Raw genomic sequence first — 27,930 nt, 5'->3', positions numbered from 1 at the left:
CACGAGGCTTCACACACTGAACCAAATCAGGATAGGGAGGTTTGCCATGAACAGACTGTGTGTTCCTTCTGAAGACAGCTTCTTGGCTTTCCTGAGACCACCCAGCAGAAGACCCCTATGGGCTGGGCGCTGGGCTCCGTGGCAGCATGCCTCTGTCCTGGCAGAAACGTGTCCTTACACTCCTAAGGGCAGCTCTGAGGCCACAGCGATGCCGCATGGAGAAACAGAGAAACAGCCCAGGCTTCGGGATCAGTGTCCCTGCTTGGAAAGGAGGGCTTCTCTACTAGCTGAGAGCTGGGAGGATTGTGTAAGAGTGCTTTGAAAGCTCCTGAAAGTTCTCACCTCAGAGGGGATCCAGCAGGAAGAGAAGTTAATGTTTTAAAGGGAAGAAAGACGGATACATTGCTTTTGGCACTGACGCCAAGATCTGAGGTCAAAGAACAAATCCTGGCTGCTGAAAGGGAGGGTGTGGCTTCAGAGTGGCTGGATCCTTGGACTGTGCCCTGAGTGTGCAGCATGCAGGTCTGCACGTGCCCAGTGTGTGTGTGTGTGTGTGTGTGTGTGTGTTTCCCAGAGCCTGTGTGAAGGCCCATCTCCAATCTAAAGGCCCAGCAGGTAGATGTGATGAAAGAGCTCTGCTAAGCCAGCTATCAGAGTCTGTGGAGGGCTAGCAGGGATCTCCACCACCACTTATTGCAAGTGATGGGTGCTGGGGATTGGGGTGGGGGTTATCTTTGGAAGTCTGAATCCCACTAGGAACCTAAACTCTCAGAACACCCTTCTCCTCCTCCTCCTCCTCCTCTTTCTTCTCCTCTTCCTCCTCTACCTCCTCTTCCTCCTCTTCTTTCAAGATAGGATTTCTATACATAGCCCTGGCTGTCCTAGAACTCACTCTGTAGACCAGGATGGCTTCAAACTCACAGAGAGTTGCCTGCCTCTGCCTCCCAGGTGCTGGGATGAAAGGCATGCACCTGTCTCATCCCTGCAAAGATCTCATAAGACAAATCATCAACCATCACGGTGATGTTTTAAGATTACCAACTGTCTTTGAATGAATGAGTCTAGACCTGGAATGTGATGGTATCAGAGAGACAGATGTTCAGGTTGAAGGTAGGAGGGAAAAAACTGAGAGACTCCCTGGCCCACAGGGCTAGTAGCAAGACCTTGCCTCAGAAATGAAGTCTTGTTAAAATGAACCAAACTCAACTAAGCCAAAAACCTATTTCTAATGAGAAGGGTTTGTTTTGTCTTGCCTTGCTTACTTGTTTTGTTTGAGACAAGGTCTTGTAGCCCAGGCTGGCCTAGAATTATTACTCAACTTCCCTTAATGTTACTATCCTACATAATTATGGTGTATTTGTCAAAACTAGTCAAGGAAATGTGAGTCACACCCGTAATCCCTTCACTTGGGAGGGTGAGGCAGCGAAAGTTTGAGGCCAGCCAGATTAAGTATTACATAGTGAGACCTTGTTGAAAAAAACTTGTCAAAATTAAGAATACATTTGTGTGGCTAGAAAGAGCTTTTCTGCTCTTCCAGAGGAGCTGTTCAATTCCTAGCATCTATGTCAGGTAGCTCAAAATGGCCTGTATCTCCAAGGGGTCCAATGCCCTCTTCTAGCCTCCAAGGTCATCAGCACTTACTTGGCTAAAACCAAAAGAAATAAAAGTAGAACTCCAAAAAATACCCAAACCCACTTAGGCTTTTTACTACATTTTGGTTTTTTGTACTTTTAGGCTCTTTTTTTTTTTTTTTGGTTTTCATGAGCTTTTGGAGTCAGGTGTCTTATAGGATATTTGATTGATGATTTTCTTGGGGTTAGACTAGGTGATATGTTTTGGGAGTAACACACAGAGGGAAGGCCTCTTCTTAGCCCTTTCACTCAGGGCTGATGTGTCAGTGTGACCTATCTTTGGTTATGTTGACCTCCATTGTTTGGTTAAGCTGGTATCGGCTTCATCTCCCCTGGAAAGTTGCTGTTTTCCTTTTCTATACTCCATTAGAAAAGTCCTTCATAGGGCAGGAAATTTATATCTGTATCTGTATCTTCTCTAAAAAAGATTGTGCAATATTGTTTACAAGATGGGGAAACCGAGGCACAGTTCAGCAAAATGCCTTGCTTAAGGCATGTATATCTCCATAGGCAACCATAAGATATGTCTCACATGGCCTTGGTTTATACCCAACTCTAAACTTGGTCCCTTGACTTACCAATATAAATCATTTTGTCTCTGATTCACTCTGACATTTTGTTTGTCTATGTTTTGAGACAGAGTCTTACTATGTAGCCTTGGGTGGCTTAGAACTTGCTATGTAGACCAGGCTGATCTTGAATTTACACAGATCTGCCCACTTCCACCTCTGCTGGTTTCAAAGGTGTGTACCATCATGCAAGGCCCACCTCAACATTTTTCCATCAGTTGCCAGCACCAATCATGGACCCCCAAAGGGTAGAGAAATTGATTTTCAAGCCATGTTTTTACAATGTAGAATCTCCTAAATTACCATACAAATAGAGGGGCTAGGAAGTTGGCCAATTGATTTTCTTACTCTTATTTGTTTTTATCTGGTTAAACATCTTCCCTCCCTAATTGAGAAGTTTAAAGACCATGAATGTAGTCTAGTTTCATCATTTTCTTTGTGTGTGTGTGTGTGTGTGTGTTTGTGTATGTGTCTGTGTATGAGTATGCACACTTATTTTGAGGTGCCCTTCGAGGCCAGAAGAGGGCATTGGATCCCTTGGAGCTGGTATTACAGGCTTTTGCAAGCCACTTGACATGGTTCCTGGCCCTCTGAAGAACAGCAAGGACTCCACCGTTGACATACAGGAAGTCAGCCACTCTCTTTTTTTTTTTTTTTTTGAAACAAGGTCTGTCATTGAACCTAGCACATGCTGACTCTGCTAGATTGAATGGCCATTGAGCCCCAGGAATTGTTCTGTCTCTGCTTTTCCAGTTTGGGATAACAGGCATGCACTTCTGTGCCTGCTCTACACGTGTGTTAGGGATCCAGACTCAGGTCCTCCCATACTTGATGGACTGAGCCTTCTCCCCAAGCCCTCGTCTCTATAAACAGAGGAAACTAAGGCCTGGCAGAGATGGCCCATTGGCTCTTGATTCTCAGCCGGCTAAATCCAGGTTTTGAACTTCACTCTGTGTTAGTTAACATGGAAGCAGGTTCATCTCGGCGATCAGGAAGCATCAGACGCTTGACAGGACCTTACCTTGCAGTCTCCAAAGGTCTCTGCCAAGACTGCTCAGTGGCTATGTTGGAGCACATTGCTACTAAACCTTCCTGTGGATGGAGATTAATCTCACACCCTTTGGAGTGTTGCTGGCTTTGCTCGGTTGCTGGAGAGAGACTGAGTCAAAGATATGCTCAAGACCTGAGATGGCCTTTAGTGAGCAGAGCTGGGGACTGGGGTCCTTTACCTTCTCACCCAAAAATCTCTCTTCTGGAGGTGGTTCCTCCCCATTTCTTACTGTGATCACTCCTCCCTGCTCAGGCCCCAGGTCCCACTCTTGCTAATTCCTGTTGGGGGCAGTTAATGAAGGACTCGGTCGTGATTTACCTCCACCTACAATACTCTCTCTCTACCCCACTTTCATCCATTAGGTAATGCTCTGTCAAAAAGATCCAAGACTGCAAAGAATGGCAAATGATTTTTTTTTCATTGTATTTGAGGCAGGATCTCATGAAGCCAGGCTAGCCTCAAGCTCACTGTGAAGCTGAGCAGTCTTCTAATTCTGATCCTCCTGCTTCTACCTTCTGAGTAGTAGGAGTGCAAGTATGTATTATGCCTAGCAGAAGTGATACTTGCTTATTTACTTTTTCACTAACTTTATTTATTTTTGAAGACAGACACTCATCCATATCCCTGGCTGGCCTGAAATTCACTATGTAGACCAAGCTAGACCTGAACTCACACAGATCTGCTTGCTCCTGCCTTCTGAGTGCTGGGACTAAAGGTGTACTGGGAATGACCCTTTAGAGATGAAATGACAGGCATGGATTTATTTGAGGGACAGAGGTTTGTCACATGTAGAGATCAGAGGTCAATTTGTTGGAATCTGTTCTCACACCGTTTGGGTCCTGGAGATTGAACTCATCATCAGGCTTGGCAGCAAGCTTCTTTACCTACAGAGGCATCTTGCTGGCCCTCTTCCACTTACCTATACATCTATGCAATCTATTCTATGTCGGGACTTTTATTATCTACCGAAAAATGATCCCTTTTACTCTCACGTCAGCCTTACATTGGACTCACATAGGCAGGAGTTACCCTAATTTTACAAAAGAGGAAACTGAGGCTGGGAGCTTAAGATATGTTCTGATTACCTTTCCCATTGGTCATCTACCTGTTCATCCATTAATTTATTAATTTAAAATATTTTACTGATCATGATGTGCGAATTGCTGTGATAAATGTTGTTGGGGGACATGTTGATGGAAGAGACACAGTGAGATCTTGCAAGACCTGCCGCCTTCAAAAGCACGTAGTCAGAGCACACATACGAGATACTGCTCGTGACTCCTGTATCTAATAAAGCCCAGTCAAGGCCGTCCCAGTGAACTTTGCTGCTAGAAACCTTTAAGCACTTCCCATCCTTTCCTGTAAACACAAACTAGTCCCAGTTGAGCTATGATATTTCCTCTCTGTGACCATGTCGGTAATTACCATGTTGTCTGTGATGCTCTAATGCTCATGAACTTGGCTTCTACTCTGTCACAGGGCTCATCAGTCCTGTCCTCTGCAGCCTGCCGTGACTCATGAGTGTGCAGAGAGGTGAAGCCACTGGGTGATGGTTCCTGTCGAAGGCTTCCTATTCACAGGGTTCATTCATCAGCTCCGTATTATTTTGTTTGATCATGATGTTGGCTACACCAGGGCAGGAAAACAGATTTTTAGCAAGAGGGTCTAAACTGAAGGAGGTTTGTACCCAGCCATGTTTGTACTAGGCAGTGGGTTCAGGGATCCCTGTGTTCGTCTCGTGATTTAATGTGCATGTAACCGTGGAAGTCTGGGCAGATTCTAATTCAGCAGGGCTGGGTGAGGTCTCAGGCTCTGCCTCTCTGAGAAGCAGAGAGGTCAATGCTGTGCTACTTGTCCAGGGAAAGCAGTGTTCCCAGGGTGCCAAAGCAGAGCTAGGGGAGGAGAGGAACTGCAGTGCAGGGCCAACTGCAGTACTGACCTATTTGAGGGAGGTTTTCCGAGAGGTCCATGCCCCAGTGGACATCTGGTGGGACGAGGCTGATGTTTTCCCAGCCGGGCATTGCTCTGAATTTTGGATGGTGATGATACACATTGTGAGTGTTTGAGCCCCATCTGGGTTTTGGAAGAGGAAGGAAGGAGGTTGCACCATCAATATGGTGACTGTCCTCTTGAGGGGCATGCCGTATTTCCCCATGGCTGCTCAGCGATCTAGAGATAACAAAACAGGTCAGTTCCTCCTGTTAGTATCTGTTTGTGCAGGGCTGCAGAACCCAGACAGACTGGGAAGTTTGGGGGTTTGGGTCCATTTTTATTTACTGTTTTCAGAGGGTGGAAGCAAAGTGTGTGACTTTTGAAGAGGTTTCAGATATGCAATCTCAGCCTCTTCTTGCTATATCCTTTTGACATGTTTTGTCTTCATTGATGCTCAGCTTGCTGGTTTCTGGATATCCACATGCTGCTGTCTAGCACCCCAAGGATCACCATGGAGAATGTGTGATTACTATGAATTTAAACTCACAGTGAGACTCTATCTGAATAATAATAATAATAGTAATAATAATAATAGTAGCCAGGCCCCGAGATGCGTGCGTATCATCCCAGAGCTTGGAGCCTAAAACAGGATATACAGTAGGTCAAAGCAAAGATGCTTTGGCTGAAAGGGAAAAAGCACCTGTATTACCATCACTTGAGAAGCTTTCCTGTAGGGGCTTTCCTCTTCCCCTGTACCATATTCTCCCCTACCACCAACATAATTCCTCCTTTCTCCCACATAAAAAGTTCCTTAACAAGCTAGGTGTGTTGTTGCCTTTAATTTCAGCCCTTGGAAGACTGAGGCACATGGACTCTTTGAATTTGAGGCCAGCCTGGTCTAGCCATTTACATAGTGGGACCACCTTCTTCTCTCTCTCTCTCTCACAGATTCCTTTAGTTCCCTAGCTTAGCTGAGTTGTACCAATTGGTAGGACCTAGTACACTTAATTAATATTAATGGATACATGACTGCTACCCCAACTATTAGTTATTTGTGGTTTTATGAATTTTAACGCATGGATTCTTCACTCCTTTGGTCTTCCTAGTCAGAACCTGCACCTTAGGAGACCTCTGAGACTTTCTGGATAACACCCCAGAAGTTGAGGTGTGGGGAGAGCTCAGGTCTACCTGTGGCAGGTGTGACTGACTGGGGGCAGGGCAAGAGATCCCTTCCCCTCTTATAGGCACCCACTGACAACAGGAGGCTGTGATATGAGGCGGGCTCACTGGAGTACTGTGGTTTTCATACTGTCTGTGCTATAGACTTAGGGGCTATTCTGTGCATGTGTGCGTATGTGTGTGAATGGGTGCGTGCATGCTCACGGAGTGGCCAAGGGACAGCTTGTTCAATTAAAGCATCATTACCTTGACCTGTTCTGTACATCCTGCTTGGGATCCAAGTTCTGGGATGATAGGCACGCACCACCATGCCTGGCTTTTATTATTAATATATATTAGATATATTATCTAATATTATTAGATAGATAATATATCTATACATATTATCTAATATATATTATGTACATAATGTAAGATATGATCTCACTGTGTAGCTCAAGATGTGTTCAAATTCATAGTAATCTTCCATACTCCATTTGAAACAGATGTTTATTTGCTCACTTGCTTGCAAGGGTCTCATATACCACAGGCTGGCTTCAAACTCACCATGTAGACAAAGTTTGGTTTTAACTTTTGATCCTCCTGCATCTCTCTCCTAAGTGCTGGGATTATAGGCATGTGTCACCATGCCTGGCCTGCAGTTCACACTGTCACAGGATTCATATAATGGCTTTCTTCCACAAATGACTATGACATGATTGACTACTTGGAAAAGCTGGCCTTTTCCTTTTCTCAGAGAGAAACAACCTCTCTTAACGCTTTAATTTCCTTTTGTTGTCTCGGTGGCTTAGATCCTGCGTATATTTCCTACTCCTTTCACACTGGTGTTTCTCAGATTCACCTAGGGAATGTGTTAATATCCAGGTGTTCAGGCTTTATCACAGTTTACCAAATCACAATCTTTAGAGGGCTTCTAGCTTTTTAAAAAATAAGTCTAAAGGCCTCGTTATATAGTCCAGGCTTGCCTAGAACTCAAAATTATCCTGCCTCAGCCTCCTGAGTCATGGGAATGCAGGTGTGTGCTATCATACCCGACTTCTTCTTTTTTAATCTTTATTTTCTATTCCAGTTGAATTTGACTGTGTGCTTCCTGTTATGTATTGCCCAGCATCCTGAGCATACATGACCAGGAGGAATGTTGGCTTGTGCCACCATCCACGCAGGGTCTCCTGGCTCAGGAAGCAAGCATGGAGAGACAGTGGGCTGCACACGTGGCTAAAGTCAGCCCTGGAGTATTAAAGGCTCTGTAAGGCAAGACCACTGACCGGGGCTGCTGATGTCAATCAGCAGGTAGAATGCTTGCTTCGACTGATCAAAGCCCTGAGTTGCCCAGTCAACGAGGTATGGTAGAATGCTTGTCCATTCAATCATACCAATAGGTATGGTGGCGCATGCCTGTGATCCCAGCATTTGAGAGGTGGGAGCAGGAATATCAGAAGGCCATACTCAGGTACATAGCAAGTTGGAAGCAAGCCTGGTCTACAAGAGACCCCATCTCTTGGAATGACAACAGCATGATTCCCAATGGCCATGCTGACTGACTGCAGAGTGGAAGTCATTTCCCATAGAATTCAGTGGACTCACCTGACTTCTTCTCCCAGGCTTGTGAGTGGCCATTCCCCTATCCCCACCCTTATAGCTCCACACCCAGACTCCCCGTGCCCACAAGCCTAGAGGGTAAGGTGGAGATAGAAGGACCTGGCCCCAGTCCTATTAAAAGCCCACAAATTTCCCTCCACTTCTCTCTCACCCAGCCCTGCGTGCCAGCAGCAGCCAGAGCCTCTCCTGGGCAGGCAGCTCAAAGCAGCTGTGCCATCTCCTCTGTCAACACCACTGCCAATTAGCGGCTCTCGGGCGCCTCTGGGGCTGCCACTCCCACCTGGCTCCTCTCTAAGTGTGCTCTGAGTTGTTCTGAGCATTGGCACTGCCTTCAAGCAGAACTGTTGGGGCACAGGAAGGGGACATGTCACAGCCAGTAGTATTTTCCCTTTCTACCTAAACTGAGTCCTAAGTGAGCCCTAATCTTTAATGTTGCCTCGCCTCACCACCACTGCCAGCACCACCCGGTCTTGCTGCATTTGCTTTCAGGTGCCTTAGCCTTTGCTGCCCAGATTGGCATGACAGGGCTTAATAAGAGTCTTCCCAGGGTGTGTGTGTGGGGGGGGGGGCCTCAGACACGGAGTGGACCCCAGGAAAACTGCACGATGGTTCTGTTTCTTCGCTGTTAGTGAAATGCTGGATAAGTTTCTTTGTCCTTTGACAGGCATGATAACCCCCTCACAGGTTGCAGTGAAGGTTAAATGTGTTGATCTCTGTGAGTGCCCAGGGTAGCACTCACACAAGGAAACATTAACAACCATAAAGGCCTCTGGCTTCAGTTTCTTTCCCTATGTAATGAAAATAATACACTTACCTTGTAGGACAGCAGAGGAAACTTAGTACTAGAATTATATGAATATAAAGTAGGGCAGAGCAGCTCATGCCTGTAACTCCAGGACTTGGGAGGTGGAGATAGGCAGGTCAGAGGCAGGCTTATCCTCAGATACATAGGTGACTTTGAGGCTAACCTGGGCTATGTGAGACTCTGTTTCAAAAAAAAAGTAAGTTAAAAAATATATATATACACACACAGATACATACATACATATGTGCACGTTAATCCTGGCATCTGGAAGACCCATCACACTTGGGGAATGGTTTCTGATTGATAAAGGTGAATTAATCAGACTGAGTTTCACAGCTCAGAGGAGACTTTTCTGTTCATGGTGTTGCAGGCTGCCCTTTGCTATTGTCAGCGTGCCGGGAAAGTCCCCCCTACCCTCAGTGAAACAAACCCAAGCCCAGTCAGTTCCTGGCTGTCACACAAACCCAGGCTGGCCAGACAGGCACATTCCAGCCTTATCTTGAGCATTAGCAGGTCTAGGCCTCCCTCAGGAGCTGAGGGAGGAGCCAGGTTTTGTCTCAACTTGTCAGGACCCAGGACAGCCAAAGGACAGACTGTCTCCCTTGGGCCACCTGCTACCACTCTGTTTTCTCAGAGTTCCTGCCAGAAGCTGGGCCTACCTAGCATTGCTCTAATAGCAAGCAGGGCTCTCTGTCTGGGTGGTGGTCCTGCCTCAGTGGAGACTCGGGCTTTGCCTGGAAGCCCAGCCAGAAATAGCCAAGGTAACCCACAGAGATGACAGGTACCCTCTCTGACAGCCCCGTATGCTCCCCATGGAAGCTCTTACCACTCTGGAGCAGCCTGATAATCTGCATGTTCCTGCTATGGCTGTCAAGTCCTGAAGGAGCAACGTGGCTATCTTGTTCATCGCTATACTTTAGCATCTATAGTCCTACCGAATATCAGCTGAATGGATTCCTCCTGAGTGTGGATATTGGGACACAACAGTAAACAAGGGCCTGTCCCTTATCCACAGGGAGCCATCAAGTATTGGATAACAGAAAGAATCAAAGAACTCCCGTGAGAATCCCCTTCCTCTGCAGCCCAGAATGTCTCTGGGCAAGATGGAGCTGAGGTTGGGACTTGCCACAGGCTGGATGTCAGACCAAGTCTTTCCAGGCACAGCTGTGTGTGTGTGTGTGTGTGTGTGTGTGTGTGTGTGTGTGACAGTTCTGCCCCTACAGGGGCAATCATTTTTAAACCTTGTACTTAAGAAACACTTTTTCAGCTGGGCATGGTGACATGCACCTTTAATCCCTGCACTCAGGGAGGCAGAGGCAGGTGGATCTCTGTGAGTTCAAGGCCGGCCTGGTCTACAAATCGAGTCCAGGACAGCCAGGGCTACATAGAGAAACCCTGTTTCAAAAAACAAAATCAAAGACAAACAAACAAAAGGCAGGTGTGGTGGCACACACCTGTAAAACCAGCATTGTGGGGCTGAGGCAGAAAGATTGCCATGGCTTTGAGACTAGCATGGGCTACATGGCATGACACTGTTAAAAAAAAAAAAAAAAAAGGTAAAACCAGTAAAAACAAACAAAGACCCCCAGAGGACATTGCACAATTTGGTGGATATTTGTGATATTTGTGCTTTGTATCCCAAGGGAGTCTTGGACCACTGGCTTTGCCAGAAGACCTACCCGTCTCCAGATGCCACTTTTTCCTTCCTTTGGTCAGTATGGGGAACATTGCCAGGAGCAAGTGTGCAGTGGCTTTGAAGAAGGAGCTGGTGTGAGCCTAACGCTCCTTTACAGACATTAAGTATAGAATGCTTCTGCCGCAGGGAAGTAAGGGAAGTAGTTGACCTTATTTGATTGATAGGTCTAACATCGCAAATTTGTAAAGAGGTTTTTTTTTTTTTTTTTTTTTTTTTTTTTTTTTTTTTTTTAACAAGGGATAAGAAAAACACAAACAGTCCAATAGAGAAATGTTCACAATCTGTTGTTAATAGACAATAAGGCTAAGTGTGATGACACATACCTAGACTGTCAGCACTTGGAAGGCTGAGGAAGGAAGGAGAGGCCAGCCTTGGTCCAATAGCCAGTTCCTATCGCTACCAACAGCAGCAACACAAAAAAGTGCAATAAAAAAGACTGTGAAATTTTATATGCAGCATAATCCACCTTCTGCCAAGAGAGGGCTTGGTGGGGCAGGTCTCTAGTTCTAGCTACTCAGGAGCGATCTCAAGTACAAGGCCTGCCTGGGCAGCTTGTGGGACCATCCCAAGACAAAAAAGAAGGGGGAGGGCTGGGGATGTAGCTCAGAAAAGGGTTTTCCTAACATATATCAAGAAAAAAGAAAAAACAAAACAAAACAATAAAAGGACTAGGAGTGTGCATTGAAAACAGAAATTCCAGCAGAGCAGATCCTCAGCTGATCCCGGCTCACCTCAGGAGATAAGATGAAGGGGACTATTTAGCTTCCTCCTCAGCAGATAGAGGCACTTGCTGCCGAGCCTAGTGACTGGAGTTTGATTCCTGGAGCCCATGAGGAGAGAACTGACCACTGCAAGTTGGCCTCTGACTTCCACATGCGCAGAGACACACTGAATAAGTGTAATTTTTAAAGATAATGAACTCTTTTGTTCTTGAATATTTTTTTATTAATTTTTATTTATTTTTATATTAAACACAGGTTATTTACTTTGTCTCCCAGCTGTAGCCCCCTCCCTCATTCCCTTCCAATCCTACCCTCCCTCCCTCATCTCCTCCCTGCCCCTCTCCAAGTCCACTGCTAGGGGAGGTCCTCCTCCCCTTCCATCTGACCCTAGCTTATCAGGTATCTTCAGGACAGGCTGTCATGTCCTCCTCTGTGGCCTAGCAAGACTGTTCCTCCCCCAGGGGACGGGGAGGTAAAGGAGCCAGCCATTGAATTCATGTCAGATATAGTTCCTGTTCCCCTTACTAGGGAAACCCACTTGGTTACTGAGCTACCATGGGCTACATCCGAGCAGGGGTTGATAATGAACTTTTACAAACTTAAAAAATCAAGGATGCTTTCTTTTTCACAGAGGCCCGATAGTGAAGAACCCTGTGACGTTGTGGGCTAGATGGGGGCAACCAGGCCCTCCACTACACCTCCTGCCCCTTCGGTTTATATTAAGCATTTCTGTGATTGCTGGCAACATAGCCCTGCTGCTCCCTGTGCTGGGCTGCACCCTATGACATGGCAGCCTTTATTCTCTTGGCTCCTCAGGGCTGGCTGAGAGTTGAGGGCTAGGAAGAATGCCCAGGTCATTTGCTAGAGCAGTACTTCTGTGGCTAGAATGTTCCTTGGTTTCCCGGGTTTCAGTCATGGGCATCTCAGAGCACCTGAGATCAGCTCTGCCGGCTTGAAGCTCTGGTCTTCTGCCTCTTGAGACTGAGTTGGCTAACATGATCAGACTCAGGGTTCTATGCCCATGACTGAAACCCAGAAGCAGTCTGTGCATCTTTGGATTGCGTTTCTTATGGATATACACATGTGATGTACTGATTTGAATCAGAGAATCTTAACAGAAGAAAATGGGGTTGATGGGGAGATGGTCTAGCACTGTCCTTCCCCCCACCCCCAAGACAGGGTTTCTCTGTGTAACCTTGGCTACCCTGGACTCACTTTGTAGAGCACTTTGTTTTCTGATGACAGATCTAAAGCCCCAAGAGATAAAGCAGCTTGGAATTTGGTGATAGAGCCAGAACCCCTAATCCTGTCTTTTGTTCACACATGGCCTTCACCATTCATCTGCTTGGTTGTGAGAAGAGGTGATTGTCAAATAATGCCAAGGAAGCAAACAATGAATAAAAAATTCACAGAAATTCTGTGAAATAACACCTACCCTTAAGTTGCTTACAGTTGAGTGGATCAATCAAGAAGTTGCAACCAGAATTCCTTAGCTGTGACCCCGGCATGAGGGAAGTAGAAGCAGGAGGATGGTAAGCTCCAGGTAGCCTCTGCGACATAACAAGAATACTTTGGGCATTAGCATTCGGGACTGGGCTAGGGCATATAGAGGTGGATGTGCTAGGAAAACAACAAAAGCCAAAACCAACCAACCAACCAACCCAAATCTCCAATTCTCCAGAAGAGAGTGGCCTGTGATCTGTGCACACTGACACACGCATTCACATCCACCCAGTGTGAATTTTGGGAGAGTAGAGAGAGCTGTCTCTAAGAAGTTTCCCTACTTACCCAGTGCTTGCCTTAGCTTGTTACTGATTTTTTTAAAAGTCATAAAAATGTGAACATGTTACTCAGCAAAGGGATTGGGTTAACTCTGGAGTTTCCCATCACCTTATATCAAGTGTGGAAGAATTGAAGGGTTTACCAGAGGGTAAATGAGGGTAGTAGGGTCTGAAGGTTGGGACAGAGGTATTCAAGAAGATGAACTGTTTGTGTTAGCGTTTAATGAGGGATGACCTTGTATTCCACAGGAACAGGTGGAGTGTCCTGGATTTTCCATCTTTTTTTTTTTTAAGTCTTTCCTTTCTTGAAATGAATTATTATTGTTGTTGTTGTTGTTGGGGTGGGAAACTTGCCACAGCACTCGTGTGGGTATCAGTAGACAACTTTGCAAGCGTTGGTTCTCTCCTTCCAACGAGGAGATTCTGGATACCAAGCCCAGTCACCATGTTTAGAGCTCTTACCCACTGAGCCATCCCGTCGGCCTGCAGTTCTCTGTCGGCTCTGCAGCCTGAGCTCATGTGTAAGGAATCTGTTCTGTATGGCTAACTTCTAAACTCTACGAGGAGTTTGGGTGAGGGCTGAGCTAGGTTTTCGATGAGAATACTTCCCTATATAGGCAAGTCTCGCTTGGACTGAGCCTGCCTTGTTTTAAGACTTGTGTTTGTGCATGGCTTTTCATTTGACAACAGTGTGAAACTCTGCTTACATCTCAAAATCTCTAACCATCCCTTAGCTCCACTTGGCTTTGCTCAATAATTCCTTCCCTTTTGTGCTTTAGGAATTTTGGGTTTCTGTTTTTTTTTTTTTGTTTTTTTTTTTTTTTTTTTTTTTGTTTTTCTGACAGGGGGGAAAAAGACAGAGGAAGGAAGTTAGACTGTAGGGCCAGAGAATTAAATGAGCTCACCTATGAAAGCAGCTGCCATAGGCCAGCAAACAGCAGGACCTGTGAGACTGGGGTCTGGGGACATTTGTAGGCCAGGCTTAAGTTCCCTGGAGATTTCTAATTCCTATCCTTATCTTGTACATAATCCTTATTCTTTTTTTTTTTTTAAATTTATTTTGGTATTTATTTATGTGTATGTGTGTGTGAGTGTAGGTGCCTATAGAGGCCAGAAGAGGGTGCTGGATCCCTCTGGAGCTCAAGTTACAGATGGTTGTGTGTCCAATATGGGTGGTGGGAACCAAACGCTGGAGGAGCAATATTTCCTTTTAACTGCTAAGTTCAGCCATCTCTCCAGGCCCGTGCTTTTCACTCTTGACCCCCAATTTGCCTTGATGAGCATGCTTCTCAAGATGATTTTGCAAAGCACCAGTGTGCTCTACTTCTCTTTTGTTTTCATTTGCATCTTGAAACCCCCTTGGGATCATCTGAAGTCATACTTCTGTGTTTTAAGAAGTACCTCTCAAACTGAATTTCCTGGAGCCTTAGGGTCCCACAAAGCCCTTAAAGGGGAGGCCTCATTGGTACGGTGGCAGATGGGTGGGCTCAGAGTGTTTCTCTCACCAAAGAAACATGGCTTCTTACCTGTTTTACCTGTTGGACTTCCATAAAACATTTGCCTAGGAGGCATCTCCACCCTCAAACAAATGTGAAAGTCATTGTCAAGAGTCTAGAAATGCTGAAGGCAAGGGAGGGCTTCTCAGACAGCAGAAAAGACCCTTTGAAGGGCTGTGGACCCTTTTCTATTTGCAGGTTCCCACTTGGCTGCTGTTTCTGTTGCCCCAGATTATTCACCTGCTGTGGGTGGTTGCCCTTCCTCATCTTGTTCCGGACTCACGCCCACCAGGCTTTGGGCAGAGGGCTGCTCCTTCCCTTATCTCTCACCTGCTTTCTGCTCTGACTACTAACAACATTTATTTCTTTACTTTGGATTCTTAACTATATGGTCCCCTTCCTTACCCTGAGTTGGATACCAATGTCCTGAAGTATTTTCTGTCCTTCTAAATCTCAATCCCTTCAGGGTACTCTTCATGGCCATAGTCCCTCCAGCAGTATTTATTTTGAAGCTGAGGTTGGGTTGGTCAGGTTGAATCAGGTCCCTGAACCCGCTGGGATTGGGAACTGGAGGTGTGATGATCCAGTGTGTAGCAGGGGATGGTGATTTGCACTCATGGACACTTGCCTTTCCTGCTGCTCTCAGATCCCTTTCATTCACATTACAGTGTGGTAAAACTAGAGTATTCTTGCCTGGATTGGGTACAAAGAAACTGAGGTCGAGACTCATATGCTTTGCGAAAGGCAGCAAATTTGAAAATAAACCGTGGGTCTTTTGACTCTAAATTCTGAACTTGAGTGATTGTGATTTACAGATTTATGTATTGATTTGAAACAGGTTGGTAGCTAAAGCAATGTGGAGCACACACACACACTTTTTTCAGTACTGGCCATTGAACCTGGGCCTTGTGTGTGCTAGACAAGCACCCTCTACCACTGACCCTATAACCTCAGCCAAGAGAGTATCATGAGGCTATTGTGGCTGGAGGACAGTTATGCTGGAAACAGCTAGGAGGTGAGCAAAGGGCAGCAGGGGCAGCCCCAGAGGACCAACATTGGAGTATAGCCAAGGAGAGTGCAGAGAAGCCCCAGAGATACCCTCTCCAGAGTGGCTGATCCAGTTCCTGCGGACTGGAAGGTGACCTGCTCCTGCCTTTCCACACTTAACACGTTTTGACTGCAGGTCCTTTTCCCTCCCTGGGGCTGCACCTGGGGTAGCCTGGAGTGGAAGTTTCTAAGCACTGTCCTTGCCTACAGCCCTGAATGCCCAAAGGGTAATTCCAGAGGAACTGGGGCTCATTGTTCTGTGGGTGGGAAAGGGAACTGCAGTTATGGCTGTGGGGAAGCAGGAGGAGGAACCCTCAGTGGGGAGCTATTCCTTACCTCTCTCTCAGGGTCAGGCGCCTACATTCTCGGCAGCTCTGCCTTCTCCTCTCCAGCTGATAAGGTGGCTTTGGGACACTCACTTCCTGGACACCTGAGAGTTGATTGAGAAAAGGGATAAGGCCTACACCATACCACCCCGAACACGAACACGCCAATCCCATCTGATCTTGGAAGCTAAGCAGGGTCAGGCGGGTGAGTGCGTGGGTGGGAGAAAGGGGAACGTTTGTAAGTCATGGGGACTTACAAAACTTTCAGCACCTGGTCCCTAGCAGTTGACAGAACAAGTCTGGCTGCTCATGGCCAGGCAGAGAGGAGGTGGGCAGTGGGAGCACTTAGCCTTGATGAGGGCATGACTCAAGGGTTGAGTTGCCTTTTGAGAATTTAACTTAAGCAATATAACCTCGAGCCTCGCTGAGGCTGGAGGCTGTAGGTCCATGGTAGAGTGCTTGCTTAGCATGAGTGAGGCCCTATATTTGATCCCCAGTAATGCAAAACCTTTTTTTTTCCCCTGAGGTGGGCCCTATCCCCACTGTTTGGAACCCCCTTGTGGGGTAGTTTTCTCCAGAGCCCTGAGGTTGGAGTCAGGAGACACGGGCTTGTGTTTACACCCAATAGTCAAACAGATTAACTTTTCTAATCCTTAGTATTCTTTAGAAAATACATTTACTTGATGTAGTATGTGTGTGTGTGTGTGTGTGTGTGTGTGTGTACAGCACACTTGTGAAGAGACAAACTTCAGGAGTGTGTGTGACACTAACAGCCAGTACCTGTACCCATTGAGCCACCTCTTCGACCCCTGGTTTCTCTTTATTACAACTGTGTGTGTATGACGTGTGTATGGGCATGGCTGTTGACGTCAGAGGACAACATTGTTGAATCAGTTCTCTTCCTCCACATTTCTGCAGGTTCCAGGGATCCAACGCCTGCTCAGCAAGCACTTTATCCATTGAGCCATCTTGCCAGCTCTCCCAATCTTCTGATCTAGGAAACAGAACCAAGACTGTGTTGTAGCTGAAAGCCACTGGTGGTGCTCTTGTTTAAAACTCTACTTTATTTGGGGCGTTTAGGCCTCTACCTCCCTTCTACCAATTCCCCAACCTGAAGTAGGTGAGAAGAAAGGTCCTGGGGAGAGGGGACCAGACCCCTTCACTTCTCCCCGCTAGTCATTGTCAAGAGGTCTTTTAGAGCTTTATACCAGTCTCCATCAATGCAGACGCAGCTAGCAGGCCCCTCCACGCCGCTGTGCCCTGAAGCGTTACTCTCCCTCTGTCTGCTCTAAACTGTCTCTGGTCTCTCCAGACTCTCCACGCCATATGCCAACACTGTACTCCACCAAACGCCACATAGTCTCTTTTGTGGCCTCATATTTAATACGCTCAGAGTCCTAGACCACACCCCCTTACGAAGCAAGTGGAAGGCTGTTACCAGGTGGCAAAGATCACACCCCGCATGTGACAATTAACAGGTGTGGGCAAACTATAGCCCAACTAAAATCCCACACTTGGGATTAAAACAGAAGTATTTTTACATAACATACAAAGAAACCAAGACTTCCATTACATTGTGTCTTCAAATATAAAGAAAAGAATGACTGTAAAATTGTCCTGTAAAGAGAATAGCTGTATGTGCCCACATAGCCCTCCCTCCATCTACTTTAGATGTCTCTTTTATTTCCTCTTCTGAGTGAGATTCAAGCATCCTCCCTTGGCCCCTCTTTGTTACTTAGCTTCTTTGGGTCTGTGGATTGGAGCATAGTCATCCTGTACGTTATGGCTAACATCCACTTGTAACTGAGTACATACCATGCCTCTCTTTCTGGGTCTGGGTTACTTCACTCAGGATGATCTTTTCTAGTTCCGTCCATTTGCCTGCAAGTTTCATGATGTCCTTGTTTTTAATAGCCAAGTAGTATTTCATTGTGTAAATGTACCACATTTTCTTTTTCCATTCTTTGGCTGAGGGACAGCTTAATGGTTTCTAGTTTCTGGTACTATGAGTAAAGCTGTTATGAACATAGTTGAGCAAATGTCCTTGTGGTATGGTGGAGCATCTATAGACATATCATCCCTAAGGAAATAAAAGCAGTCATTAAAATCTCCCAAAAAGAAAAAGCCCAGGGCCAGATGGTTTTAGCGTAGAATTCTACCAGACTTTCAAAGGAGAGCAAATAGCAATACTCCTTGAACTCCACAATAAAAGAAACAGAAGGAACATTGCCAAATTCATTCTATGAAGCCACAGTCACCCTGATACCTAAATCACTCAAAGACTCAACAGAGAAAGAAAATTTCAGACCAATTTCCTTTATGAACATTGATGCAATAATACTCAATGAAATACTTGCAAGCCAAATCCAAAAACACATCAAAACATCCTCTACCATGATCAAGTAGGCTTCATCCCAGGGATGCAGGGATGGTTCAACATATAAAAATCCATCAAAGTAATTCACCACATAAACAAACTGAAAGAAAAAAAAAACTACATGATTATCTTGTTAGATGCAGAAAAAGCCTTTGACAAAATCCAGAACCCTTTCATGTTAAAAGTATTGACTAGACCAGGGATACAGGGCATGTACTTAAACATAAAGGCAGGGTACAGCAAGCCACTAGCTGGCATCAAATTCTGTACCTTAATAGTAGGTTACTATCACGGCAGTTATATCCCATCCAGCAGAACCTGATGGGAGGAAAGCCTTCTTTCCCATCTGATTCCCTTGTCTTCTTTAGTGAAACTGGATTAGAGAAGGCCTCCTCGGAAATTTACTGTAAGGCCAGGGACAACAGTGACCTTAGTGTGGCTGGGGTGTTCTTCACCTGTGAAGGAGAGCTGGTCTGACTCGTGGTTCCCAGCCCAGACATCTTTTATAACCAAGATGCTAGGCACAGGGGAGCATGCCTGTAATCCCAGCACTGGGAGGCTAGGGTGGAGGGTGGTTTACAACCTGGATGAACGACATAGTAAGGTTCAAAAAACAAAACCAGAGTAAGACAAAAGCCTAAATGTCCTCATTCAGGTCACAGCCCAGAAAGCACTTGGAATCTCTGGATTTGAAACCCAGACTGCCTGTGCTTTATAATTTCCCCAGGGCTTCTAGAATGTCCCCAGGGTTGAATCCTACTGCTCTGGAACAGAAAGAGTCAATTAATTGCTCTTACTAATTAATACAATTCATGAGAGTAGAAGTAGTCCCATATCTGGGTGTGCACTGGCTTGGGGGAAAGGGCGCTGTTCAAATTACATCGATTCCCTGGCTGCACATTCCTGACTGTTGGAAGCAGTGACTTCCAACCCTAGGTGTCTCTTACTCAGCCCTCATCTATGCCAGCTGTTCCGAGTGATGGTGAGCCAGTGGCGCAAAGGTTTCCTTTACAACTGTCTAGCAGTGAATCACGCCGACTCCCATTTCACGGGTCAAGAAACGAACGCTCAGAGCAGGTAGTGGCCTGACCCACATGACCACATAAGGAAGCCTCTGAAGCAGGTCTGTCTAACTTTGAAAGCTGTCCCAGTTTCCCAGATCCCAGTCATTGCATTATGGACCTAGTGGAAAGCTTTCTCTGCTCTTCCCAAAACAGCCACAGGCTAGGGGAAGGCAGCCTGAGGCTGTGGCTCTTTTTCCAGCTGCCCCCGAAGCCTGGGTGGGGCGCCCTTCCCCAGAGGAGATGGCTGGTGTTGCCTGGTGTTTGGCCCCGTCCTAGTCACCAACTTTTGAGGGAGGAAGAGTAGACCTGCCCCACTCCTCATTTGCATACTCTTCTTAAGAAACTAAGAGGCAAAAGCAAACACTCTCTTGCTTTTTGAGAGCTTGAGGGATTTTTTTCAGTCACATGACAGAAAGATGTCTCCATTCCCCTCATAAGACCAAGGAGATGCAATGTCAAGATGACCTGAAACCTTAGCTCTGCTTTGCAACTCTGTGTTTTCATCTTCCTAGGTCATGACGTAGTGCAGCTTGAAGGTGGGTGCTGGGGGACTTGGGTGCCAGACCTAACTCTGTGCTACCTGTAGGTATACAACTTAAAGTCCATGAGTTTCACTTTCTCCGTCCATCAACTCACTCAGGATTGTGTGGGGACAGTTACAGGAACTCTGGAATGCCAGGCCTGCCAGCAGCCTTTGAGGTACCAGAAGGAGAGGAATATGCTGGCCTGATGCTAAGACTCAGGACACCTGGGACTGAAAGCTTTGTCAAGTGTTTTCTGGCACCCATTCAGGGACCTTATGTCCCCAAGACCCAGAGTGGCTCCAAGTGGCCGGCTGTGTTAGAGATCACATTGCTTGTGCCCATTCTGGCTCCACCTGCCTCAGCCCCTAGTGTGTGGACAGCTCACAGCCAATACTTAAAGCCCAGATAGTTGAAACTTTAGAGTTTGTGGCTAGTGTAATGTAAATTTGGCCCCAGGCCTGGCTCCTAGAGATCTCTGCTCCCCCAGGGCCCCCTCTGCACCTGTTGTCTCTGCCTTTGTTCCCTGTTATTTTCCAGCCAGCACTGGGCACATGCTCAGACAGTGTTGAGTGAAGGCCGAAGGTGGAGAGATGAATGAATTTGCTTTTGACGACACCTCTCAAGTGCTTGCCCTAGCAGGCTGTTTAGCTGTTGGCTAGCTGCTTGCTTGCTCAGCTTCACTTTATTGTGTGGGCCATCTCTTTAAAGATTTTTCTAAAAATAGGGTGCTCTAAATTCGGTGCCATTTCCCAAGGTTGTGACAAATACCCAGAGTTTCTCACAACTGTAACTTTTACACCAGGTCCACTAAGAAGATGTGTCTGGGCTCTGGCTCCTTTGGGCCTCTTATTAAGCCATTTACCAGAATAATAACCTTTTTTGAGCTACCCAGGCAGTGGGTACTTGCGGGGGGGGGGGGGGTGGAGGAACAAGGGACAATGTGGAAGGTAAGAGGGAAGACCTCAGAGGATAAGGAAGGGACACTAGCAGTCAGGGTTTGGATCTGTCCCAGCTAATGGCCCGAGTTGAATGGAGAGGTACTGGCTGGGCTGCCATCTGACTCTTAGGGAAATAGGCTCAGGGGTGCTTGGATCTCTGGCGTGGTCACCATTTCGTGTTTTCTGTCGCAAGTCTGAGCAGGGTCATGTGGCCAGTAACTATCTGAGAAGTTTTGTGGGCAGCCGGCTTTGATGTCCTGCTTTTCATTAATTCTGTCGTGAGTCACTCGACCTCTCCTTATGCCCCAGTTTCCAAATTTTACAGCCCTCTGTTCACACTATAATGATGGCTGACCTTGCCAAGTGGCCTTATCCCAACCCCCATCCCAAACAGGATCCTCACCAACTCAGCCTGTTTACGTGACAGTGTAGACTTGGGTTCCAGCTGAGGCTTTGCAAGGACAAGGCCATGTCACCCTAACCAATGAAATACTTCCCAGGCCTTGGTATTCACCTTTGAATGCCCAGAACAATGATATTCACATCTCATCCTGGTAAAAGGTAACCGTCTCTTAGGAACAGAGGGGAAGTCCAATCCCTGCCCTACCTCATTTACTGCATGTTAGTTTGGCAGGACCACTGGCCAGTGACACGCCTTTCTGTCTGCGGATTGTCTTGGTAGCTGGCTGCGGGGTCACTTCTCCAGTGGCTACACCTTAGCTGTTTGTATCTGTGTCCTCACAGCGGCCAGTTCGCCATCGTGAAGAAATGCCGGGAGAGGAGCACAGGGCTGGAGTACGCGGCCAAGTTCATCAAGAAGAGGCAGAGCCGGGCCAGCCGTCGGGGCGTGTGCCGGGAGGAGATCGAGCGGGAGGTGAGCATCCTGCGGCAGGTGCTGCACCCCAACATCATCACGCTGCACGACGTCTATGAGAACCGCACCGACGTGGTGCTCATCCTTGAGCTGTGAGTGGGGCGCTGGGACGTGGTGAGGGGGAAGCGGGTGGGCAGCAGAGACAGGCCAGGGTAATGGAAACGCCAGCCACAGGCCCCAGGGCTAACAGCGACCAGGCCAAAGCTCAGCCCGGAGAGCATAGTTTCCTTCTTTCTCACTTATCCACATCCTCCTAAAATGGAGCCAGAGGAGCCAGGCAGCCAGCGTAACAAACAGTGGCCTGACTCTTGCTTTCATTGGATTTTGGAGATCAAAGTGAAGAAACTAGTGATTCCGACTTATTTCTTGGCCGGAAGAGCATTTATGATCGTGAGCAGGAGCAGAGGGTAGCATGGGTAACAGAGGCTGTCAGAGAGGGATCTGCCTTTCCAACTCGGCAAAACCCTTCTTTAGCCCTTCCCTGGGGAAAAATCCACCCCACTGGCAGGACGTTTAATACTTGTCTTATTACAGTGATAGCCACTATTTAAAGAACCCTGCATTTGCAAGGTGTCTTGTGTTTGTCCTAGCTTTAAGGAGTCTTACTACCTCAGAGAGGTTATTTTATATTCACTCTGATTACCTTATGTCACCCTCATAGTGGTACGATCACAGAGTACCACTTTTACAGATCTTAGCGTACCCATTTTACAGATCAGAGTACCAAGGAGTCAACATCCCATAGCCGGGAAATATCAAGGCTGAGACTGCCACCTACAAAGCCAAGCACATGAGTTACCGCTTCTTCGTGATGGCCTTGCTAGGAAGAACTTCACAGTGGTTGGTGGAATTTAGTGATGCCAAGACCAGCTTGGTTGGCTGCTCTGATGTCCTCCTGAATGAGTCCCCCTGGCATGGGCAAGTGGAGCCTGGTGGGTAGCAGGGTCTGAGTCAGGCTGTGGCACAAGTCACAGTAGCCCCAGCCAGCCAGCCAGCAAGACCCCACAACAAGAGTGCTCTGAGCCTCAAGAGCATGTGGTGCACACCTGTCAGTCAGCACAGGAGTGGGGTGTTTGTGCCAGGATGTCTTGATTTTGTGACTGTGGGCAAGTCACCTGTGAACCAGGAAGTTTCTCTAACCTGCCTCCAGATTGAGTGGAACACATGACGTTTGAGATTGCTTTAGCCTGAGACTTATCAGCACACTGGCAAGATCTAAATGTAACTAGCAAATGGGAATTTGCATCCTCTCACATTGGATTCTTGCATTATTGACCTTGGTGTTTAACGTCATAGAATTGTCAACACTCTCCCCTTATCTAGAGCCCGGTGTCCTCTGTTTTTGCTTCCATGGACCCCCTTGCAAAATGAACTGGTTTCTGTCTGTGTCTCCCTGGCCCGGACAGGAGCCTGATGAAGGCCTTCCTCTCCTTTCCCAGGGATGGTCAGTCATGTGGACACCCCACAGTGCATACACTAACAGTCACTAGTTAGCCTTCTGATTCCCAGCCGATAGTGACAAGCCCATCTCTCTGAAGAGGCCAGAGTCACTTCTTTAAATGGCTGTTATTCCCCTCTGCCCCCCCCCAAAAAAAACCCACAGGAACTACAAAGAAACACATCATCTGTACTCCTCTAGGGCAAACACAGCCTCTTGTGTTTCTCTGTGGTTCCTTCCAATCTTTATCACTTTGTGTATAATTTTACAATTTTCTGTTCTGTTTTTTCTCCAGCTAACACAATCCCACATATAGCCTTTCCCCCTTAAATAGCTATATCGTGTTTCATTAAATTACACACCAGTGTTTCTCCACTGATGTACATTTGCTTATGATTTTCCAGCTGTTACGCTGTCCAAGTTTTACTGATAAAAACCTTTCTTTCCAATGGTTTTCCACATTTTCTTTTTAATTAGTTATTTCATCTGAGTCTGGAGGAGTGGAGGATTAAGTTAAGGGCAGACACGTATAGTTTCTTGGTGACTTCATTTCCAAAGGATGCAGGGACAGGGCAGTGTTTCTATTTGCCTTCAAATAGAAGGCACATTTATTTTAACATATGTGCCTTTCTTTATTCATCTTTATAGTTAAAAATCAGTATGCTGTCATTTTAATTGGCTTTTATTTAACTGCTGGGAAAGGGTTCATTTCCCCGTTTGTGGAACCCTAGCATTTGGGGTATAAGATGCCTCTGCCCTGTCTCCAGTTCTCCCAGCAGGGTTCATGACCAGCCCGTACATACATGCTGGAGTCTTGTGAGTGCAGGTGCACCATGGGTAATATCAGACCCCACACAGGTGCTCCTGGGAGCTGCTAGGCTTGTGGAGTTCTAGCTGTCCACAGTTTCTGTCTCCTCTTTTACTTGGAGGTTGCCTCATTGTGCTTGGGATGATAGGCTGAGGAATACTAAGGGTTTATGAAATTAGAAAAGAGACAAGTGTGACCATGCTCAGACCATGCTTGCTGGGCTCTAAGGAAGACTTCCCAGGGGAGGGGGACTTCCCAAGGGAGGACTTCCCAGGAGAGGACTTGAGAAGATTTTTGCTTGGACTTGGTGACTCTTTTTTGTTTTGTTTTGTTTTGTTTTGTTTTCAAGACAGGGTTTCTCTATATAGCCTTGACTGTCCTGCTGGCCTTGAACTCACAGAGATCCACCTGCCTCTGCCTCCTGGAGTGCTGGGGATTATAGGCATGTGCCACTACACCCAGGTTGATTTGGTGCCTCTTGTTTGGCTGATCAGAAGTTTTTGGTATTCAGGTCCTCACTGGGCAGTAGGTTTGCCTAGTGGTTAGACATAAGTGCTAGTGTCCAGTTGTTTACTTTCAGAATTTACTCATTTATTTGTCAGTGTCTTTTTCACATAGCATCTCACTGATGTTCTAGACCTCATGACACTCCCAGCTCAGCCTGGTGGTGGGTTTATACATATGTGACATCACACATGTATAATGTGTGCACATGTATGTGTCCAGTATATTACACATGTGTGTGGAGGCCAGAGGAGGACATCCAGTGTCCTGAAATACCATTCTCTGTCTTGTTTCCCTGAAACAGGGTCTCTCCCTGAACGTGGAGCTGAGCTGGCAGTCAGCAGACCTGATCCTCCTGTTCCTGCCTCCCACAGTGCTAGGGTTACAGGTGTGCATGGCAACCCCAGCTTTTCAGTGGGTGCTGAGGATTTGAACTTGGGTCCTCGTGTTTACAGAACAGTCACTCTTAGCTGAGCCATCTTCCCAGCCCCTCTCTGGCAGTTTTGGTGGGTGAATTGACTCTGGTCTCAGGGTCCTCTTTAGATGCTGTTGTCTTGTATAGTGCTTCCTTTAATTTCTGCTGAAGAGGCCAGTACTAGAAGACATGCCAAGCCCTGACTCCTGTTCCTTTCCAATGTCTTTATCCCATCTCTGGCCATCTTAGGGGCACCTGCTTATGGTCATGGCAGTTGAAGGGAGGATTAGGAAGGATTCCGTATTCTGTGTAAGATGACTTCTGTATAGCACTAAGACTATATTCAGAACCTCAGTATCTGAACCCATGTGATATGTGGGGAATGGCCCTTTGCAGCTCTAAATGGCCGGGTCCTCCTGGACCTCCAGGATTGCAGCAAGTGATGCGCTGGCAGGTGCTCCCAGGTGATGCTGATGTTTCCTAGGCCCAGCAGCTGTGGCAGCACTATCCCTTCATTGCCTAGGCAGGTCGTTTATACAGTCAGCAGAAGAACTCTGGAAAGCGTTTCACCAGGTACACCAACCTGCAAAGGAGAGTGTTGGCATGTATTTTTTTTTATCTGTTTTATTTAGGTTTCTTATGCCTCTTCCTCCCTTCACCCCAACCCCTTCCAATACTCCAACACCAGGAGGAAAGAAAGAAGGTTACTGGGGAAAGGGAGTGTAATTCTCTTTAGACTACTTCCTGCTGGTTAGGGTCGTCAGGTTCCTTGGGGCAAGTCCACTCTCTGTTTCTGGACATCTCCAACTTCCTCCTGTCAAACCACAACAATAGCAACCAGGAGCAGCAGGGGGGAGCAGCAGCTCTCTTCTTCCTTCCCCTGACCCTGTGCCCCTGTCCCTCTCTGGTCTCTGGCATATATTCCCTCTCTGAGTCACCAGAACTAAACTATCTACAGCTTGTGAAGATCATGCCCCTCTCAGAGCCCGCATGAGGCAAATAGTCTGCTGCTGTGGACAATCTGAAGCATCCCCATATCCTACATGTTAAAAAAACATGTTTACATGACTTTTTAAAAAAAATATTTATTATGTATACAACGTTCTGTCTGCATGTACATCTGCATGCCAGAAGAGGGCACCAGATTTCATTACAGATGGTTGTAAGCCACCATGTAGTTGCTGGGAATTGAACTCAGGACCTCTGGAAGAGCAGACAGTGCTCTTAACCGCTGAGCCATCTCTCCAGCCCCATAAGTAAGCTTTTAAAGAAACTAAAATTCTCACTACAGGAGAAGGGATTGACTCTGAGAATACTATTACAGAGGAGAGGAGGCCAGATCCTTAGCCTTTCTTCTTTATATTAAAACTGGAGAGATGGCTCTGTGGTTAAGGGGATTGGATGTTCTTCCTGAGGACCTAGATTCAATTCCCAGCACCTACAAGACAGCTGGTAAATGTTTGTGTTAGGAATTATAAAAAAGATGTGTAGAGGTTACAGAAGTTACACTCGGGTCCACAGATCACACCACGAGATTGGTTCCATGCGGGAGGTTTATTAGGTAGAGGGGGGTTACAGAGAGGGAGGTAGATAGAGATAGAGAGACAGAGAGAGGGAGAGAGAGAAAAAGAGAGAGAGACAGACAGAGAGAACGAGAAGAAGAGGAAGCGAGGAGGAGAGAGACAAGGGGAGGGGCCCCAGTTCTCTTATAGGGGGTCCAGAGCATGCGAGGTGGTTCCAGGTGGTCAGCAGGTGGTCTGGGTGTCTTTCCAAATGCCTGATACCTGCCGGGTCTGCCAGGCCCCAGGGGCTGCCTGTAGAAATGCCTGCTTGCTGATCCCAACAGTTTGTAACTCTGATTCCAGGGGATCTGATATTTTCATACCAATACACATAAAATTAAATAAATTATTTTTAAAAACCTGGAGAGGTTTGATTTGGGGGGTGAGCTGAAAGAAACTTGGAAGAAGATAGGAAATGATCCTGGACAAAGGTCTCAAAACTGAGAGGCTCTTGGTAAAAAAAAAAAAAAAAAAACTATGTCACCAGAATCATAGTGACAGCATGAGCTCATTGCCTCCTGCATGCTAGGCAAGTTTCTATCTTTGGGGTTTATCCCCAGCTCAATGTTTTTGTTTTTTGAGACAAGGTGTCTTGTAGCCTTGGCAACCCTTAAACTCTCCATGTAGACAAGGATGGCCATGATCTTATGATCCTCCTGTCTCCACTTTCTGAGTCTTGGAATCACAGATGTGTGCCACCACACTAAGTTTATGAAACTTAGGAGCAAACCTATGCTTCCTGTGTGCTAGGCCAGCACTGTGCCAGCTGAGTCACCAAACTCCTTCTGAACAGCGTCTTGCACACAAGATACTTCAGAAGCAATCTAATCTATATGGAGAGACACGGTGGAGCCCAGTGTGACCTCGGCTGCCTCTGCACAGGCTTGTCGGAGGCAGTGTCTGGGTGGCTTTGAGGTGTCCTCATTTCCTGCGTCACTTCAGGATGGGCTTCAGGATGTGGAGAGGGCAAGGTGAAAGGAACACACTATGACTTGCACTCAGGTGAAGTGGCTTTAATCCTGGTTCTGTCACTTATTAGCTGCGTCAGGGAGGGCTCAAGTGTGCTCTCTTTGACCCCAGTTTCATCATAAATGGGGATCGAGAAGTAATCTGCATTCTTCCAGGAGGATATGAGGGTCAAGTGACTATTGCAGAAGGCATATTGTAGGAATGGTGACCTTTAAACAAAACTTTATTTGAAACCTCCTGCAGTGACACTGTTCCTAGTGTTTACTTGCAGGACTTATCAAGGACCTCCCAGCACTGATTCAGCCTTCTTGAATCAGGATTCCTCCCAGCCTGGAAGTGGCCAGGAGACATCTTTTCTCATTTTAGTTCCAAGAAGAAACACTGACGTCCAGGAACTTGCATACAGCCCATCCCAAGGTTAAGGTCTTGCAAGTACTGGGCCTCCACCCTAGCCCTTTGGGGGACAGACTCAGGGTGTCCCTTGCAGCATCTGTGAGGTTCCAGCACCTGCCCCAAATCAGGTTGCTGGGTGATATCACCACGAGACACAGAAAATGCTGGGCTAGCCTATTCTTCAGCACCCAATCAACTCTTTAGGGCCACACCCAGCTCACTCTGAGCAG

At 46.7% G+C, this 27,930-nt stretch overlaps 1 protein-coding gene across 4 annotated transcripts in view; it reads left to right on the top strand.

Moving 5' to 3' along the window:
• Positions 1 to 27,930, top strand: part of Dapk2 (death associated protein kinase 2) — a 111,606-nt gene that overhangs the window by 38,446 nt on the left and 45,230 nt on the right. For all 4 annotated transcript variants that reach the window (XM_021644229.2, XM_060384864.1, XM_060384862.1 and 1 more), the window contains one exon: positions 21,482 to 21,703. In XM_021644229.2, coding sequence (XP_021499904.1) covers positions 21,482 to 21,703 — 222 coding nt within the window. The remainder of the gene's footprint in view (positions 1 to 21,481; positions 21,704 to 27,930) is intronic.

The sequence above is a fragment of the Meriones unguiculatus genome, chromosome 6, assembly GCF_030254825.1.
Source record: "Meriones unguiculatus strain TT.TT164.6M chromosome 6, Bangor_MerUng_6.1, whole genome shotgun sequence".
Classification (NCBI taxonomy): Eukaryota; Metazoa; Chordata; class Mammalia; order Rodentia; family Muridae; genus Meriones; species Meriones unguiculatus.
This window is presented reverse-complemented; position numbering and strand designations above follow the sequence as displayed.